At 39.3% G+C, this 21,422-nt stretch overlaps 1 protein-coding gene across 19 annotated transcripts in view; it reads right to left on the bottom strand.

Annotated features, from left to right (window-relative positions):
- Positions 1-21,422, bottom strand: part of DLGAP1 (DLG associated protein 1) — a gene marked incomplete at both ends in the record, with an annotated part of 314,492 nt that overhangs the window by 182,118 nt on the left and 110,952 nt on the right. For all 19 annotated transcript variants that reach the window (XM_080821309.1, XM_080821308.1, XM_080821297.1 and 16 more), the window contains one exon: positions 3,418-3,595. In XM_080821309.1, the coding sequence (XP_080677435.1) occupies positions 3,418-3,595 (178 nt within the window). The remainder of the gene's footprint in view (positions 1-3,417; positions 3,596-21,422) is intronic.

Here is a 21,422-nt window from a genome sequence, read left to right on the forward strand (position 1 = left end):
TTCTGGTTTACCACTCCAGATGAAGATATTTGAGAATTTGACTTGAAATAAATGAAGACATAATTTATTTATTATGAATTAATTAGGCTAATTTGGAAATGACTTTTATTATACCAAATATATATATATTTTAAATGTGACTTTTAAAAATTCTTTCTTCTCAAACTTTATAAAAACCCCCATTTTTATTAGATGTACATATAGTACAAAATATAGAAAGGGACTAAATATAAAAAAGTTCAGTTTTTCTCTACCATGCATGCACAATCTGTTTTTAGAGGTATTTTACTTCTATGAGGTATGAATGGCATAAATGAACAATTTAGTTATTCTAGACCAATATTTTGGCTTATAACATTTTACCTTGATCTTTCTAGGAGCCTTTGATGAATAATATGCCACGTTTTAAAAGGGAATAGGATATAATGCATTTAAATTCTATACAATTAGAGCTGCTACTTGAGATCTATGAGAGAGAATATCCCCAACATCAGAAAAGCTGACCACTTTTTGAAAAGCCTAGAATATATATGGTAGTATTGCTTTGAAGAAGAAACTATTCTCCTTTGAATAATGACACTATTGAGACTGCAATAGTTTGAAATTATCCTTAAAAATATTGTGTTACTTGAAAAGTGAGTATGGGACTAGAAAAATGATGTATCATTAGGAATCCATTTAGGATGGCTATTCTTTCTGTATTTTACTTAAGGCTAAATGATTATACCACCAGATTACAGGGCACAACCTGCTGTAGCATCAGGGCCCACATGCGCCTCTTTTCTGTTGATAAGTTACTAGGCTGTCATTAGGATGTGATGATGTCTCAGGAAGGTCAAATCTGTGGCACAGGGACTCAAGCCAGGTGGCTGTGTAGATTCGATGTCCTAATGGGGGAAGTGACATGTTTCTCCTGTCTTGAACTTTTAAAATTTAAAAATCTAGAGTTGCCTGGGTAGCTCAGTTGGTTAAGCATCTGCCTTTGGCTCAGGTCATGATCCCAGGGTCCTGGGATCGAGTCCTGCATCAGGCTCCTTGCTCAATGGGAAGTCTGCTTCTCCCTCTCACACTACCATTCCCTCTGCTTGTGCTCTCTCTCTCTGGCAAATAAGTAAAATCTTCATAAAAAATAAAATTTAAACATTTAGAATTATGAAAGTAGTGAATGGGTATAAATATTTTCCAACAATTTTTTAAAAAATCCACTGATGTATTCTACATGTATGACAGCTGGATTTATAGACTATCTTTCCAGAAGCCTATGTGACCATGAGGCCATCTGGAATAAACAAAAGCTTAAAGAAATTTTATTTTATTATTACTTTTATTATTTTTTTAAAAAAGATTTTATTTATTCATTTGACAGAGAGACAGTGAGAGAGGAACACAAGCAGGGGGAGTATGAGAGGGAGAAGCAGGCTCCCCGCTGTGCAGGAGCCCAATGCAGGACTCGATCCCAGGACCCTGAGATCATGACCCGAGCTAAAGGCAGACACCCAACAACTGAGCCACCCTGGTGCCCCAAGAAATTTTAAATATTATATTGCTTATTGTAAAAAAAAGTAAAGGGAGGCAAGTCAAAATTTCAGCAAATGAGGCACCAACTATTTTCCTGGGAGTTGGGATAGTGAGTATCATTGGACATATCAGCTAGCACAGATGGGCATGCATGTTCTTGCAGGATTCTTTCAAGTAAGGAAATGTACAGTGGGCAGATGTGGGGATCCCCCATGCCAGCTTTCCCCAATTCCCACCCTGCCTTGCTCTCAGGGCCTTGCTATGGTTCTTGCCTTTGCTCTTCAAGAATGCAGTTAGAGTAAAGAGCTCTATTTTATTGGTAGGGACAAAGCAAGAGCCATGGTCCTATTTCAGGGTCTCACTCTGGTAGATCAGAGATGCTTCAGTTCTCAGCCTACCGTGTTTGGCTAGCCACCATCATCACCACTCTCCTCCTCATCACCACAGTCACCATCATCACTTCTCACTACCATCCTCCTCCTCATCACCACGGTCACCATCACCACTACCCTCACTACCAACCTCCTCATCATCACCACAGTCACCATCACCATCCTCATCACCACTACCATAACCACCATTATCCTTACCACCACTACCACCATTTGTAGCAGCACTGCTAGTTGCATTAATTCTCACCTTGGTGATCACAATGTCTTCCAGACTAGCTTCTTTACTTCTAGCCATTCATCCTCTCTCATCTTTTCTCTATTTTTTCCATATGAATTATTTCACATCAAAGTTCTGATCATACCTCTTGGCTGTTTAAAAGCTGAGGTTTCAATTAATCTTTAATCAATCCCATTCCTAACAAATGAAGTCCAGTCTCCTGGGCCTGGCATGCAAAACTATGCATTAACAAATATATCCAGGGAGGAGCGCCTGGGTGACTCAGTAGGTTAAGCGTCTGCCTTTGGCTCAGGTCATGATCCCAGGGTCCTGGGATCGAGCCCAGTATCAGGCTCCCTGTTCAGATGAGGGCCAGCTTTTCCTTCTCTCTTTGCCCCTTTCCCCTGCTCGTGCTCTCTCTCTCTCACTCACTCTGCTCTCTCTCAAATAAATAAAGAAATAAATATTTTAAAAAATGTATATATCCAGGGCAGGGCAAGTGATTTTGTACTGTTCATCAATGAATAACTTGTATAATCTGGTCCAGTGTTGGGCTCAATAAATGCTAGCTGAATTAATTGTATAGTAGTTACTTTTTTAATAGAAATTTAAATTTAGAATTCCTACACATCATTTAAAAAATACCCTTCTTGTGCTCCCAGAGGAAGCCAGCCCCCGTGTATCTTTGGCTCCTCTCGTGGCCCCCCAAAAGCTGCAGGGTCAGGTCCTCCAAGAGTCCCAGGTCCTCTTAATCCCAGATCTTAGGTAAAACAGCCATCTCCCACACTCTGAGATCTTTGATGGGATAGACTGAAGGACTTCAGCTGAGTATTTTGGACATAGAATTAAGTCGCCTTTATTGAGTCTTAATCCCTGGTCCAGTATACTGGTTCTTAGAAGTGGCTTTTGTCTCATTGCCAAGATATAATATTTACCTGGGACCCAGCTGAGATAAGCAGAATGTATCTTCTTGTCCCTGGGCCCCTGTCTTGATGACTTGCTCAATACTTTTACTCTTACGATCAGATAGTGGTATGGTTTTTGCCAGTGATGTCTACCATGTCCTTCTATCCTACAAGCATCTTTATAACCTCATCTGTCAACTTCCTGATGGCAAGTGTGCTGGTACTGACTGACTACTGGTGAATTTCTGGTGTCCTTTATCTTTCCCTGGTAGTAGTTGAACGTGTGTAGCGTGTAGATCAGGCTGATCCATCAGTGGTTTACTCCCTTCATGCCCTGTGTCCACTAATCCTTTTGCAGGTAATGACCCACAGCCACGGTGCTCACCTGGCTGATGGTGCTCATGGCTCGCATGTAGCTCTCATTCCTAGAGCGGAACTTTGGTGATGTGAGCAGGCCAGCAGGGTCAAGGCTGTCCAAGCTTCGGTTGATGGAGACTTCACTTACTGCCCTCAGGTAACTGTGACTCCGGATCTGGAGTTTGGGGGAGTGTTCATTGGAAATCCTGAAAGGGAATAAGAGAAGAGGCACATTTAGTCATATTCCAAGATGTAAGCAGTAATAAGATGTGGGCGCACTACCATTGATGTGGCACCCTAAATACTGGGATGAAAAATATAGATGGCTTCCTATGATACTAGACTCCCCCATGGTGTCTCAGAAGGAAAAACTTTTGGCAGGAAATCATTAAGTTCTGATGGCATTAGAGAGCAATTAAAATTCTCTTCAGCCCATGAAGTAATTTCCCCATTCACATTTTCTCTGGAGGAGGGAGATAATAGCTTTGACTCTGTTCCCCAGAATCCTTCCTATGTGGTCTACAAGCCTTTTCTTTTACCCACTTCCTTTCTGTGGCCATCTTTTTGTTTTCGGACTGTGTAGTAACAGCCAATGGGTATACATCTGTAACTGTGTCAGTATCTCTACCAATCCTTCAGTATCTCTACCAATCCTTCATCTACTTGTCTATCTAATCTTTGTCTCATTTAGTTGAGATTGAACTTACTAAACACAACTTCAATTTTAGCCGTTAACAATTCATACATCTTTAAATCTTGATATAAAGAAAGTCTTTACACACTTTGTACTCTGGATTTTTTTTCAAGATGCATTTCAAAATTATAAAAGTAGGAAAGGCTCATTGCCAAGCTATACAGGAGTGCATAAAGCAGAAAGTAGGTTTCCCTCTCCACCCCTGTTTCTGCTACAGAATTCTGTACCCTTAAAAGAACTACCTGTGTAGCATTCTGGTGTATATCTCTCCTGTCTTTCTTTTCTTTCTTTCTTTCTTTTTTTAAAAAGATTTTGTTTATTTATTTATTTATTTGAAAGAGAGAGAGAGAGAGGGAGAGAAAGTGAGAGCAGGGGCAGGGGAGAAACAGACTCCCTGCTGAGCAGGGAGCCCAATGTGGGGCTTGATCCCAGGACCCTGGGATCATGACCTTAGCCAAAGGCAGTTGCTTAACTGACTGAGCCACTGAGGTGCCCACGTTCCTGCCTTTCTATACATATACAAACAATTTATTTTCAGTAATTTTTCAAGTTTGCTTTCACATGGGATTCAGGGTGATTTTTCTTTCATTGTTAAGTCTCTTTTATTTTTGCTGAAACGTTGCTTGCAGTAAAAGTTAAAGCTGATAAGAAAGATGTATGCCCAGTATTACTGCTATTATTTGTCATTCTGGAGATCAAAACCAATGAAATTAGAAAGTAAAAAGATACAGGGAATATAAATATTGTGAAGTAAGAGATAATTTCATGTATTCACATAAAATAATTATCTGGAAGATAAAAGAGAAGCTATTGGAATGCATAAGAGAGAATCACAGGACAGCTAGATACAGGGTAAAAAATACAAAAATTAATAGCTTTTCTATATACTGCCACCACCAAATATAAATTTTAATTTAAAAAAAGCCCATTTAAAATGGTAAACGATATAAGTACAAATCATAAAAAAAATGCAACAGGATTTTATGAAGAAAACTATAAAACTTTGTGGAAGGCAATAAATAAGGCCTAAATAGATGTAAAGGAAGATAATTTTCCTTGATGGAAGTAAGAAAAAAATTAAAATTTTCCTAAATTAAGCTATAAATCTAATGCCATTGTAATAAAAATTCTCATAGGCTTTTTTTTTTTTTTGAGTGTAACGAACTCATTTTAAGTTTCTATGAGGTTCATAGCAGCATTATTCATAAGAGCCAAAAGGTAGGGCAACCCAAATGTCTGTCAGCTGATGAATGGGTAAAATGTGGTATATCCATACAGGGGAATATTAGTTGGCCGTGAGGAAGAGTTTAGTATTGATATATGCTACAACGTGGATGAATTTTGTAAACATCATGGTAAGTAGAAGAGGCCAGTTATGGATTATATGATTCTACTTATATGAAGTTCCAGAATAAAAAAAATTTCTGAATACAGAAGGTAGATTAGTGGCTGCCTAGACTGGGATGTCTAGGAGGAGGAGGAAGATGGCAAGGTTGGGGGTTGATATCTAAAAGGTATGATCTTTTTCTTTGGGGTGGCGAAAAATACTCTTAAATGGATTGTGGTGGCGTTTGCACAAATCTGAATATGCTAGAGACCATTGCATTGCACAATTTAAATGAGTAAATTGTTTGGTATATACATTATAGCTCAATAAAGCTGTTTTAAAAATTATATGAGGCCTCAAAATAATCAAATTTCCTATCGGAAGGCATTCAGAGAGTAGACTGTGGTCGGCACAGTGAGAGAAGGAATGCCAGTGAAGGGGTTGCAATATGGTGATAATTTAAAGGACTAGTGATAGGACTGAGTTAAGCAGCTGCTGAACTTCAGCAGATCGGTTTAAGAGCCCATGTGAAGATTAAACATGGAAGATGAGTAAGAGGAGGGGGTCTAAAAACAGCCGGAAAATAAAAATAAATTAAAAAGGAGATAAATATCCTATCAGATCTCAAATATACTTTATAACGATAAAGAGGAAAATAGCGTGGTATAGCAAAGGAATAGACAAATCTGTGTAATAAAGTAAGGACTCCAGAAACAGAACTGAGTGTCTATCTGAGCTTGCTATCGTGCAAAGGTGGCAATTTAAGCAGGGAAGAGATCAATTACTTAGTAATGGTGTTAGATGAGCTGTGAGTCCACATGGAAAAAAAATGGATTCCTACTATCCATATTATTAAAAGATTAAAAATCAAAAGCCCTAGTGTGGGGCTTGATCCCAGGACCCTGGGATCATGACTTAGCTGAAGGCAGACGCTTAACTGACTGAGCCACCCAGGTGTCCCTGTAATTTTTTTTTTTTTTTTTTTTTTTTTAGTTTTCATTTTTAAGTAATCTTTGCATGCAACATGGGGCTCAAACTTACAACCCCAAGATCAAGAGTCGCATGCTCTGACAAAGCCAACTAGGTGCCCCGTATAATCTTAATGTCTATACCTAAAAACTTTTTAAAATTATCAGAATTTTATGGAAATAAACTATAAGACCTTATGGAAGACAATAAAGTAAGCCTAAGAAATGAAAAGAAAGTGGTGGAGAAAGATTTTTAGAAACAGGATGTTGGGGCGCCTGGGTGGTTCAGTGGGTTAAGCCTCTGCCTTCGACTCAGGTTGTGATCTTGGGGTCCTGGGATCGAGCCCTGCATCAGACTCTCTGCTCGTCAGGGAGCCTGCTTCCTCCTCTCTCTCTGCCTGCCTCTCTGCCTACTTGCGATCTCTGTCTGTCAAATAAATAAATAAAATTAAAAAAGAAAAGAAAAGAGAGGCTTAGCTGGAAGCATTTATAAGCTAAAGTTCACTTCCCCTTAGATCTTGAGAATTAGATGACAAATGTGTTTCTTTGGCTCTTTTGTAACATGACCCCAGGCGATGATATTGCTAACATAAATGATGATGCTGTGCCAAATGGTTATGGGGGCAGCAATGAGGGTGGTGACTGTTTCATAAATGGTGTATATTCAAAAGAAGAAGCGAAAGTCCAGTGCTTTGAAAAATGAGTGTCTACCGGCTGAGATGGGGAAATGAGGCATCATTGCAACAATCATTCACCCTGGTCACTTGTTATGAAATCAGGCATAATTCCCAAATTTCTAAGTGAAAAATCACTCAGAAAGGATTGAATAGTTCTACTTTGGTGAGTCATTTTTGATAAAACAACACATACTTTAATCATACACTAAATGTAAGGAAATGAATTCTTATCTTGTCTGCTTAGCGGAGCCCACAGCTCTCAGTATAAAATGTCCAGTATAGATATGTGCTGCTGGTGTAGAAACACTAAAGAAATGCCAGGAAATAATGTATTAATTATTTCATTTCACCTCAAAAGAAAGGTGATTTGCCAAGAAGAAAGGGCATGTGCATATTCAGAAATATTAGTTCTCATGTTAGATTATTTTTCCATGTTGGCCTATTCACATGACATGTATCTTTTTCTACTTTTCTCCCTAAATAGGCCCAGTTAATGTTTTGTGCCTTATCAGAAGTGAGATTTCAGCCTGGTTGAGTCTCATTCATTATCATGTCCTTTAAGTGCACGCAAAGAAGGGCACCTGGGTGGCTCAGTCGGTTAAGCGTCTGTGGCTCAGGTCACAATCCCAGGGCCCTTGGATTGAGTCCTGCATCGGGCTCGTTGCTCAGAGGGGAGTCTGCTTCTCTCTCTCCCTCTGCTTCTTCCCCTGATTGTGCTCTCTCTTTCTCAAATAAACAAAAATCTTAAAAATGCACACAAAGATAGGACACCCTTACGTTGGTCATGGGGTGGCCATGTACACAAGCTTGGCCCAGTACCAGTAAAGTTGCCCAAGAAGAGAAAATGCAATAATACTCAGACTGCAAAGTTTTAAACCAGTGTCCTTGAAGTGAAAATGATTAACTTTGTAATAGAGTACTAAAAGTATAACTTCATCAGATGAATTAAACTCTAGGGATGTGATGGGCAGCATAGTGATCATAGCTAATCATAGTGTGCTATGTGCTTGAAATTTGCAAAGAGAGTAGATCTTTTTAAAAAAAATTAAATTGAGATAGAAGATTGACATACTAGTTTCAGATGTATGACATAATGATTCACTGTGAGTATTACTAAATGATTACCCTAATAAATCTAGTTATTATCTAGCACCACATGGTTTTTTCTTATGATGAGAACTTCTAAGATTTACTCTCAACACTTTTTTTAAAAAAGATTTTATTTATTTATTTGACAGACAGAGATCACAAGTAGGCAGAGCAGCAGGCAGAGAGAGAGGAGGAAGCAGTCTCTCCGCTGAGCAGAGAGCCCGATGCGGGGCTCGATCCCAGGACCCTGGGATCATGACCTGAGCCGAAAGCAGAGGCTTTAACCCACTGAGCCACCCAGGCGCCCCTCAACACTTTTTTTTTTAAAGGTTTTATTTATGTATTTAACAGAGAGACAGCACAAGCACAGAGAAGGGCAGAGGGAGAAGCAGGCTCCCCACTGAGCAGGGAGCCCAATTCCAGGACCCTGGGATCTTGACATGAGCCAAAGGCAGACTCTTAACTGACTGAGCCATCCAGATGCCAACACTTTCAAATATATAGTATTGCTACCTATGGTCTCCGTGCTGTACATTACATCCACAGGACTTCTTCATTTTATAAACTGGAAGCTTGTACCTTTGGACGCCCTTCATCCATTTCTCCTACCCTCAGCCATTGCCAACCTGTTCTCTGTATTTATAAGCTCAGTTTTTGTTTGTTTAGAGTCTCCATGTAAGGGAGATCATATGGTATTTGTCTGAGAGTAGATCTTTTTTTTTTTTTTTTTAAGATTTTATTTGTTTTTTTTCAACAGAGAGAGATCACAAGTGGGCAGAGAGGCAGGCAGGAGAGGGGAAGGGAAGCAGGATCCCTGCTGAGCAGAGAGCCCGATGCGGGGTTTGATCCCAGGACCCTGGGATCATGACCTGAGCCGAAGGCAGAGGCTTTAACCCTCTGAGCATCCCAGGACCCTGGGATCATGACCTAAGCCGAAGGCTGAGGCTTTAACCCTCTGAGCCACCCAGGGGCCCCTGTCTGAGAGTAGATCTTAAGTGGTCTCACACCTCAGCCCCTGGCAACCACCATTCTACTTTATGTCTCTTGGAGTTTGGCTACTGTAGGTCAATCTCATACAAGTGAAATTATATAGTATTTGCCCGGCTTGTTTCATTTAGTATACTGTCTTCACAGTTCATCCAAAATGCAGCATGTGACAGAACTAACTTCCTTTAAGGCTGAGTAAGTTTGCACTGTATGTCTAGATTACATTTTGTTGATTCCCTCATCTACTCACAGACACTTGGGTTCCTTCCACTTTTTGCTAGTGTGAATAAAGTGGCTGTGAACATGGGTGTACAAATATCTGTTTGAGTTCCTGCTTCTGGTTCTTGGGAGAATAGAGCCAGAAGTTAAAAAATCTCTCTTTAACAGAAGTACTTAATCTTCCCTATTTCATTTCTCGGCAATTAGACTCCCAGCAAATTTGGGGACCAACATAATGAAAACAAACTGTCACTTACTGCCCCCCTCTGGAAAGGTATACTATTGATCATTCAAGGTTAGTTTTAAGCACACTAAATAATAAGAGAAGTATTTCAGGGACTATTATTGCTGTAGTTGAAAAGGGAAAAAGGATACTTCTGTTACTTGGTGGAAAGTACAGTAAAAATGTGAGTGTAATTTTACCGCTCTAGTATTTACAAAACAGTAATGTAATTAAAACTTAATACAGTATTATTGAGAACAAATTGCATTGAAATAATTAAGACATCCAAAAAAGTAATTCCATAAGCACTTAGAGATTTCAGAAAGGCTGTTGCCAATAGTGTCCGTTTATGGACCAGTAAGGAAAGACATAATGTCATCACTAAGAAAGCTGTGATGACAGTTTAACTGTACTTGTTAGTAGAAAGCCCATGGTGGTGATGCTTAGGAGGGGAGGTGGGGGATAGTGACCTAAATGCTGCTTTGAGCTGACTACAGTGTTTCCTTCAATTTAAAAAGTGTCATGGCAGAACAGATCTACTTCCGTAGACGTAAGTTGACATTGACAAATTGGAGCAGTTAAAATCCGTGTAAAAGAGGTTTGTTTTTTTTTTAAATATTTTATTTATTTGACAGAGAGAAATCACAACTAGGCAGAGAGGCACGCAGAGAGAGAGGAGGAAGCAGGCTCCCTGCGGAGCAGAGAGCCCGATACGGGGCTCGATCCCAGGACCCTGAGATCATGACCTGAGCTGAAGGCAGAGGCTTTAACCCACTGAGCCACCCAGGCTCCTCCCCACCGTGTAAAAGAGTTTTGATAGATTTTTCACAAAGGGCTTCATAGTCTGACTTCACTTTGGGAAGAGCAAAAAGCAAACAAAGACAGACTGTTAAATAATTCTTATAATGTTGGTTTTCTTCTAATCCCCTTTGTCGAATGCTCTGTGTCTACACTCACTACTGGCGTGCCAAAAGGTCACAAAGAAGACATCTCTTCCATGTAATAGTCCTCAGTTGTTTTGAACACAGCTGTCCATCCCCGCTAATCCTTCTCTTCTCCAGCTGACATGCCCTCTTTATCTCGTCCTCTTATGTCAAGACTTCAGGCTGTCCATTACCTTGATGACTTATCGCTAAAGTCGGTCCGATTTGTTAGTTTCTCTTTGACAACAAAGCACCCAGAACCAAACTTAAACTTCCAAATGTGGGCTGACAAGTGCAGAATACAGAATGGCTATAATCATTTATTTTAGAGAAAATTCTTCTATGATATCGCCTGACAAAGCTCAGGATTGTTTGGCCTCTAAGCACACTCCTAATTTCTGGTAAGCTCTCTTTGGACAATGTTTAGATCTTCATATCAAATGATGTTAAGTCATTCCAATTTTTGACACTTTAGTTTGTATTAAAATGAAATCAAAGGGGGTGGCTGGGTGGCTCAGGTCATGATCCTAGGGTCCTAGGATGGAGCCCTGCCAAAGGCTCCCTGCTCAGTGGGAAAGTGCTTCTTTCCTTCCTACTGCCCCTGCTTGTGTTCTTTCTGTCTCTCTCAAGTAAATAAATGAAATCTTTAAAAAAATAAGTTGACGGGGCGCCTGGGTGGCTCGGTGGGTTAAAGCCTCTGCCTTTGGCTCAGGTCCTGGGATCGAGCCCTCCAGTGGGCTCTCTGCTCCGCGGGGAGCCTACTTCCTCCTCTTTCTCTGCCTGCCTCTCTGCCTACTTGTGATCTCTGTCTGTCAAGTAAATAAATAAAATCTTTAAAAAAAATAAATTGAAATCAAAGATTAATCCCATGAAATACATGCAATAGTTCAACTGTTCTTGCCAGTTAGGTCTCACCAGCATATGTGATAACAGAAGCAAACCTAGCAATACCCGAAATCAGTGAGTATTACAAGGTCCTATGCATGTAAGGGCTTTACCTACAATGTCTTACCTATCACAGCAATATTCTGTATTATTATAGTAATTGTGAAGCCTTATTACCTCTATTTTACAAATAAGGAAGCGGAGGCTGACAAGTTTGTAAACTCCGAAACAAAGGCTAGATCTGTATGACTTCTATATTCTTAATCATCTCGTACCTTCCCCATGATGATGCCACCTATTTGCTTACCCAATTACTTGTCAAGTTATTGCCTGGGATTGGGTGAATCAGTGATCTTCCAAGATGACTCAGTTCATCAATAATATGGTTTTTGCTCTAAGGGTGTTTCGCACATTCCCCTACCACTCAGCCCACATTTCTCTGATGTTTGTTTATTTTTATTTTTTTTCTGACTTTTATTCTTTCATGCACGCCTATAGTGATCTACTGTTTCAAATACTATCCTAAATGCAATTACATTCCTCTGATGTGTCTGTCTCAAGCATTTCAAAGAGGGAGCTATAGGTAGTCTTATATATGCCTTGTTAGTAAATCTTGGTAGTTCTTATTTTCTAAGTCATCACAAACCATCTGTTTAAAAATTCTTTCTGGAATTTTCCCAAGGATTCACATTAGATTAACTATTTGTAACTTTTGGAATCTTCTTTTTTGAAAATTGAGATAGTATTTTTTTCCTGGCACTTTTTCCGTGGTTCCTGAAATGTTACCAGTAGTGGTTCTACAATTATATCTGAGTTCCTTCAGACTGAAACTAAGTTTTCATGGCTTTCCAAGTTTTCTTATTTGTGGCAGTTATCTGGTTTTGGTCTACATAAAAATATGGCCAACGACGTAAGCCCAACCCAGAACCAAAATGTTGACAATGTTGTGTTAGGCTCAGGTGTTTCACATAAGTGATTCAGCGGTTATATACATTACACAGTGCTGACCACAATAAGTATAGTTACCATTTGCTACCATACAGTGTTATTACAATATTAATGACTATATTTCCTATGCTTTACTTCTCATCCCCATGGCTTATTTATTTCATAACTGGAGATTTGTTCCTCTTTATCCGCTTCACTTCTGTTTTGCCCACCCCCTCACCCCTTCTCTGCCCCTCTGCCACCACCAGTTTGTTCTCTGTGTTTATGAGTCTAAGACAGAACACTTATTTTATTTGTTCTTTTCAAAATTTTATTTAAATTCTAATTAGTTAACATACGGTGCAATTTTGGTTTCAGGAGTAGAATTCAGTGATTTATCACTTATATACAATACCCAGTACTCATCATGACAAGTGCCCTCCTTAATCCCTATCACACTCCTAGCCCATCCCCCACCCATCTTCCTCTATCAACCCTCAGTTTGTTCTCTGTGATTGAGTCTCTGGTTTGTTTCCCTTTCTCTTTTTTCTTCCCACCCCCACCCCAATATGTTCCTCTTTTTGTTTCTTAAATTCCACATATGAGTGAAATTATATGGTATTTATCTTTCTTTATTTCTATATTTTATTCAAACCAGTAAAATGATACCATTAAATTGTGATAAATTGTAATTCCTAAATCTACCATTAAAAAAGCTGTACCAAAAAGGCATACTCAAAAACACTACAGATAAATCCAAATAGAATTCCAAAAAATATTCAAGTTTCTCATAAGAAAGCAGGAAACAAAACCAGAGAAACAAAAAACAGAACAAACAGAAAACAAAAAATCTAATGAGACTTAAATCCTAAGATGATAAAGTCATTAAATATATAGTCTCAATGCATTAATTAAAAGAGATTTGCAGACTGGATTTAAAAACATGACCCAACTATTAACTGTCTCCCAGAAACTCACTTCAAGTATAATGATGTAAATAAGTTGAAAATAAAAGGATAGAAAAAATTGTACCATGTAAATAGACAATGAAAAACAGAAGTGACTCTATTAACATCAGATAAAGAAATTTTATTACTAAAGGTTATTGGTAAAGAAAAATGCCCAGAGAGGACATTACATAATAACTAAAGAACCAATCCATTAAGAACACAAAACAATCTTAAATATCTCAAAACAAATGAAGCAAAAACTGATAGAACGGAAAGAGACAGAAAATCCATAATTACAGTTGGAGACTTCAACAACCACTTCTCCACAATTGTTAGAGCAATTAGACAGAAAATAAAGGAGGATCTAGAAGAGTTCCAAACTGTATCAACCAGTAGAATCAAAGAGCATTTAAAGAGCTTAAACTTAGAGAGCATTCTTAAACTTAAAGAGCATTCTACCCAAGAACGGCAGAATACACATTCTTTCCAAGTACTCATGGAAAATATGTAAAGAAAGACCATATTCTGGGCCATAAAGTGAAGCCTCAACCAATTTAAAAGAATTGAAATAATACACAATGTTTAGAGCTAACATTATATTTAATAGCAAAAGACTGAATTTTTTCCTCTAAGAAGGATGTTCAATCTCACTCTTATTTAGCATAGTGCTGGAAGTTCTAGTCAGCGTAGTAAGGAAATTAAAAGCATACAAATTGGAAAGGAAGAAATAAAACTGTTTTTATTTGCAGTTGACATAACTGCCAACATAGAAAATCCCAAGGAATCTACAAAAAATAAAAAAATAATAAAAAGAATCCTGAACTAAGTAAATTCAGCCAAGTACCAGAAAATAAGATCAACATATAAAAATAATTGTATTTTTATATACTAGAAAGAACACATAGACACCAAAATTAGAAATATAATACCATTTACAACTGTTTAAAAAAATTCAGTGCTTAGGTGTAAGTCTAACAAAGCATCAAGACTTGTGTACTAAAAACTATGCAATGCCAATGAAAGAAGATTAAAAAAATCAAAGAAGGGGTGCCTGGGTGGCTCAATGGGTTAAAGCCTCTGCCTTCAGCTCATGTCATGATCCCAGGGTCCTGGGATCGAGCCCCACTTCGGGCTTTCTGCTTAGTGGAGAGCCTGTTTCCCCATCTCTCTGCCTGCTTCTCTACGTACTTATGATCTCTGTCTGTCAAATAAATAAATAAAATCTTAAAAACAAAAAAAGAAACTTTAAAAAAAAATCAAAGAAGATTAGATCAATGGAGATGCTCATAGTAAAAATGTAAATTCTCTCCAAATTGACATGTAGGTTTAATGCATTTCCTATCAAAATTCCATGTTTTTAGATATAGACAAGATTATTTAAAAATCTACAGGGGAAGTTAGAGGAACTAGAATAGATAAAATGATATTTTAAAGATTTTATTTATAGAGAGAAAGTGTTTGCACACGCGGGGTGAAGTGGGGGTGAGAGTGGGACAGGGAGAGGGACAAGCGGAGTCTGTGTTGAGCACCAAGCTCGACATGGGGCTCAATGCCACAACCCTGAGATCATGACCTGAGCTGAAGTGAAGAGTTGGACGCTTAACTGACTGAGCCACACAGGTGCCCCTAAAATAATTTTGAGGAATAAGGTAGGATTCACTCTTTTCAATATCTATCTATCTACTTATTTATTTATTTTCATGTTACTCAATTTAAAGACTTTCTGTATAGCTTCAGTAATCAAGACTGTGTGGTACTGGTCGGGGGATAGACATGTAGATCAATGGCACAGAGTGGGGAGTCTAGAAATAAACCCACACAAATATGCCCAAGTGATTAGCGCAATTGCAAGAGCAATTTAATGGAGGAAAGACAGCCTTTTCCGAATGCAGCTGGAGTAACTGGACCTTTATAGGTGAACCCCAAACAAAAATAAACAAAATGTTAGACTAAGTGTCATGCCTTATAAAAAACTAAGTCAAAATGGATCATAGTCTTAAATATAAAACAGAAAAAACAGAGAAAACCTTTGGGATTCTAAGCTGGGCAGGGTGTTCTTAGATTTGACACTAACAATGATGCATAAGGGGAAAACTTTATAAATTGGATGTTATCAAAATTAAAAGCATTGGCTCTTTGACTCTATGAAGAAGATGAAAAGACAAGGTATGAGAAGATTTTAAATATCACATATCTGATGAAGGACTCATAGCTGCTATAAACAAAGTACTCCCGAAATCCAACAGAAAAAAAGTCTAATTAGAAAACAGGCAAAAGGCCTGAAAAGACATTTTACAAATAAGCACACAAAACGACGATGAACATCATTAACCATTAGGGAAACGCAAATAAAATCCACAACGAGCTAGTACTACATACCTCTCAGAATGGCTAAATTAAAAACGTAACGACAGCAAATGTTGATGGGATTTAGAGAACCAGAATCCCTCATACACTGCTGGTGAGAACGTAAAATGGTGCAGCCACTCTAAAAAGTGTGGCTGTTTCTTAAAAAATGAAACCACAACTACCTATGACCCGGGAACTGTATTCCTGGGAATTTATCTTTGAGAAACTAAGCCTGTGTTCATCCAGAAAGCTATATAAGAACGTTATAGCAGCTTTACTCATCATAGTCTCCAGCTGGAAACCATCCAGTGGTCTGTCAGTGGGTAAAAGGTTAAACTGTGGTACATCTATGCCATGGAACTCTACTCAGCAACAGTCTGCAAGGATCTCTGGAGAATTATGCTAAGTGAAAATAAGTAATTTTCAAAAGGTTACATGCTATATGATTTTGCTTATAGAATGTTCTTATAAATGACAAATTCATAGTGATGGAGAAGAGATTAGTGGTTGCTGGGGGTAAAGAAAGAAGTGGGGGTGGGAGGGAAGTGAAGGTAGCTATAAAAAGGCAACATGAGGCTATTTGTGGTGGTGGAAAGCTTTTGTATCTTGGCTGTATCTGTATCTTGCTTGTGACATTATACTATAGTTTTGTAAGATATTACCAATGGTGGGGGGGAGACTGGGTAAAAGATATATGAGATCTCTCTGTATTATTTTTATAATTACATGTGAATCTACAATTATATCAAAATGAAACTTTAATAAATAATTCCATCCCAGACAATGAATGGGTTAGAAAGAAACTGGGTAAAAAGAAACTAATCAATATGGTTCCTCACCTAGTCCGAAGTTAGATGTTTGGAACTGAGTTCATACCTAAGAGTAAGCAGAGCCAGTTTAACCTCCAAATTTTAGAACTTCTGCCACGATAAACCAGCAACTGTTTGTGGCACTGAGGAAAAAAAAAAAGCACACTTTAAGAATGCACTCATGTCTCAAGGACATGGGTAGCTATCACTGTGTTTGAAGCTCTGGTATATTCCATTTCCCTGCCCTACGGGGTCAGCGCTGTCGTCACTGGAGAGGAAGGAAGGCAGGCAGGAGCCAAGGGAGGTGGTGGGACTCATGTTATTCTCTGAATGCAACATTTTTAAAAAAAAGATTTTATTCATTTATTTGACACAGGGAGAGAGAGAGAGAGAGAGAGAGAGAGCGAGCGCACAAGCAGGGAAAGTGGCAGAGGGAGAGGGAGAAGCAGGTACCCTGCTGAGCAGGGAGCCAGATGCAGGACTTAATCCCAGGACCCTGGGATCATGACCTGAGCTGAAGGCAGACACTTAACTGACTGAGCCACTGAGGCACCCCTGAATGCAGCATTCTGGTTGTTTTCTGCTGCCCTGGAAGGCTCAGGTAGTTTATAATAGCTAGACGACTCTTCTGAATATTGCGCCATGCCTTTCCAGCCCATCACTGGCTACTACAGTTCCATACAGCCAGCCACCCTGATGCTTTAGTTAAGGCATAAAAAGCCTGGAGGTGACCATAGGAAAAGGCATTTAAAACACAACATTGATGTGCCGTGAAACACAAATGAATGTACATTCATTGGTTATGTGTTATGTCAGCCTTAGATGTAGAAATGCACCACTTCTGAAACTTAGATCTAGAGATCTAGAGAAAGAGAAAGAAAGATCTAGAGAAAGAAATCTACTTATTCATCCAGCAAAAAGGAAAAAAGGTTTTCCAGGAAATGGGAAGAATCATTAACTTCACAGAATTCTGAGCAGAAAGTACAGTCGTCCAGGATATAAGGCAGAAACATATTTTAAAGCATTTGTGAGCAAAGTGGAAACATGCCCTACCAATCCACTATTGCCAGAAGCAAATAGTATTCAAATAACCACAGGTGCTCTGATTAAATCAATTAGGTACAAAGTAATAATTAGGACTGTTGGCAGCCAGTAGCTTTTCTGGATACATGCTTGGATGTTGAAAAGATAACTTCTACCACTTTTTTTTAAACCTTTGCACTGTAGTAAATCGTAGTAATTTCCTATGCTTTGAAGGAAAGGGAATAGAAAGATAATATTCTCCCTATTGGGGATGGTTTAACTTTTCCACAGAGAAGCTCTGAATATTCAGTTATTAACACATAAAAAGGGATAAAAGCTTTTCTGGTCAAAATGTATTATGGTAGCAATATAGTAGAATATACATATTCTGCTGTGAAAAATCCCGAGATTCTGATAAGCAATGTCTATGAAACAGGAAGGAGGGAGCTAGGGGATTAGACAAAATAAACAAAGCTCCCTTCAGAGGCTGCTGCCTGGACAACTCAGACTTGCCTCATTTCCTTCCCTCTTCTAGCCCTGAGTGCCCTTCCTCTTCTTTGGGGCCTTATTAATTGGCCTTTGTCTTTCTTCTAATGAAAAAGGCACTTATGCTCTGTCCTAATCTTTCCTGTGCCCAATAGTCTAAATGAAGGAAAGCAAGTCTGTTTCCAGGGAGATGAGCCCTGACCGCGAGAAGAGTCAGTCCCGGGGAGCGCCTGCAGGGGGCGGTCGACACTGAAGAATGAACAGAGGCTCGGGCTGTCCAGGACCGTGCATCTCCTGTAACACAGGCATGATGCAAGTCTGTAGGAAAGGTACCTTCGAGGAGAAGATAATTCGCGCAGATTAAGTTGTTAAATGTTTGCCATTGGTGACAATTCTTAATCGAAGAATCAAAGGGTGTCAGAGGTCTGCGTGGATGTGGTCCTCTTTCTAAGGCTCTCGTTTTACGGATGAGGAATGGAGGTTCAGAAGAGCTTGTGGGCTGGCTAGTTAGGCGGAGCTAACTAGAATTGACCTCTATTAATAGCCTGTCCCCCTCCCCCTTCGTGAACCTGCAGGTGCCCCCCCCCCACCATGGGCTTTTATTTACAGGATAAATATCTAATGCTAAAAGAACATTTCTCCCTTCTGATTAGCATTTTTAGGATTTAAGCTGAAAGTAGTGAAGCTCCTTAGGAAAAACAAGAACAAATTTGAAATAAGAATTGTGAATATATTGCAAGATCTGATTATTTTAGAATAGCCATAGGCTCTAATGGTAAAGACAGTTAATAAACTACGCCTCCCCCCCCCTCCCCCTGCCACCACCCAAGAAGTATCTTCCTATTGTCTTTAAGTATATTTAGAAACAAGGAGGGGTTTTTAAATTTGTTTTTTTTTGGTTTTTTGGTTTTTGTTTGTTTGTTTCTGGTGAGCTACACATTCATATGATCATTTTGGGAATTTTATTTTAATTTTCACCCCCTCCTCTATTTCTGGGCCCCACCCCAGAACAATTAATTTAGGCTTTCAGGTTTCTCTAAAAGCAAGCTATTCAAAAATTTGGTCCTACGACCAGCAAGGGCATCACTTGGGAGCTTGTTAGAAATGTGGACTCACCGTCCCATTTGGGCGTACTGAGTATTTGCATTTTAACTGGATTTCCAGGTGATTCTTACCTGCCTTAAGGTCTGAAAAGAATAACTGGGAGCCCTCTCTAACTCCAGTATCAAGTGGCAGAGGGCTTCCCCTACTCATTCCTTATGTGGAAGTAGGCTTCTAGTTCCTACTTGGGTGTTCCTCCCAAAAATGAATTTAAGCATCGCCCATTTAAAGAAAGAGAACATTATTACTTCTGCTTTAAAATCAGGCTGAAAGCAAAATTCCTGGAGTGAAGGAGTTCTTAATGAATTCCACAGAACTTTTTTTTTATGTGAAAGAGCACGATGATACATATTATACAAGGAAGGTTTGAAAGTTTGAATATAAAGCTTATAGGAGCTGGAAACACACACACACACACCAGTTTCTCAGTGGGCTTCATTCCCAGTGCTTGACTTACTCATTGGTAATGAGATAGGAGCTTGTGAAATTGTGATTTGTAATAAATACATATTTGGTCATCATCCCCATTTCTGGCAGAGCTTTTAAAACCCTTGGAATTTCCTAAGTGGGGAGAGCAACAGAGGTGTCATTTGCTATTTTCATAAGATTACTTTTGGACTCTACCTCTGGTTGGGGGCTGGTTACCAGGACAACCAATCTTAGTTTGATTAGAGGGTTGGAACTTTTCAGTCCCACCAGGTCTGACCTCCAGGGAGGAGGGAGAGGCTGGAGGTTGAATCATAACTAATGGCCAGTGATTTAATCAATCATGCCTATATATTGAAGCCTCCGTGAAAACCCCAGAGGACTAGGTTTGGAGAACCTCTGGGTCAGTAAACATCTGGAGGTGTGGGGACAGTGGGAATGTAAGCTCTGCCCCTTCCCACATACTTTGCTCTGTGCATCTCCTCCATCTGGTTTTTCCTGAGTTATACCCTTTTACCACAAACCAGTAATCTAGTAAGTACTGTCAACTGTTTCTGAGTTCTATGAGCCTCTCCAGCAAATTAATCGAACCCAGGAAAGGAAGTGGTCATTGGAACCTCTAACCTATAGGCAGTTCATCAGAAGCACAGGTGAAAACCTGGACTTATGACCGGGGTCTGAAGCGGGTGCGAGGGTAGGTGGAGGGAGTCTTGCAGGACTGATCCCTTCCCCTGTGGGATCTGATGCTGTGACTGAGTAGGTAGTGTCAGAATTGAGTTGAATGGTAGGACACCGTGCTCACGTTCAGAGAATCGCTCGTTGGTGTGGAGAAGCCTCCGTGTCACACATGGGAAGTGGGGCCAGGAATCCAAGAGAGCACCCCAAAAGGCACATGAACTCTGTCAGTTCCCAGAATATAAGAATGCTTGGTAATAATCCTGTATTCTCGGAGACCTTATCTTCTCATTGTTTTGTTTCCTTCCTTCCCCTAGTATAAAACTGTGTTTGCGTGTAAGAGGTGCCTAACTATCCTCGACAATAGTAATACTAGATAAATATTTACTGAGTACCCACTCTGCACAAACTATTGTCTTAGATCAAAATCTCTTCCTAATTAACTAAAATAGTTAAGATTGTATTGCCATTGGGGCAAGGGGTAGGTAGAAGAACATCTTTGATTAAGTTGTTCTGATGATCCTATTCCATACATAAAATCATATATCCCTTTACTTCTCATATTTCTAGAGGATTATCAATTCCGGGGACAAATGACTTCCTAAATAATAGAGCTGTTAAGGTTAAGGATTTCTTACTCATGTTTGTGTGTTTATTCTGTGCTAAGAAAATTTATAAAGTAAATGTTGGCGTGCTTAAAAGAGTAAACTTTAGCAGTGTTTTGACCCATTCTTTATTCAAGTCATAGCATGCTAGCCCTGGAAACGTCAGAGATTATCTGTCCAGAAGTTTCCAAATAGTAGATTGAGATCTTCCAGAACTAATTCAAATCCTCGCTTGCCAGTTCTCCTGGCAGGCTGCCTCTGCCAGACCCCTCATTTGGGAGACCTTGTTCTGGTGGGGTGGGGGAGCCCACACAGCCACTTACCACCAGCCCATACACCCCAGCAGTCTCAAGGTGTGGCACACTAGTGCCCCCAATTTCAGGGTCCTTGCAGGTAATGATGAAAAGAAGGTCCCCTGTGTCTTGTTCTGAAGTTTAGAGAACCTGGTATACAACTATGCATAAGTAACATTTTGAATGCTCATATTCAACACAGGAATGTTATGGTACCATGAGAAGATATCTGTAATGGTGATGGCATTTAGCTATTAAGATCTTTTGTGATGATTGTTTTAATGTTGTGTTAGAAATGTTTTTATGATGAAGATCGATGAAGAAATGAATGTGAATTAGAAGTGTGTATGTGAAGAATGAGGTTCAGCCAAAGGTGAGTTTTGGGCAGAGAAGCTTA

This window comes from Martes martes (assembly GCF_963455335.1).
Source record: "Martes martes genome assembly, chromosome: 13".
NCBI lineage: Eukaryota > Metazoa > Chordata > Mammalia > Carnivora > Mustelidae > Martes > Martes martes.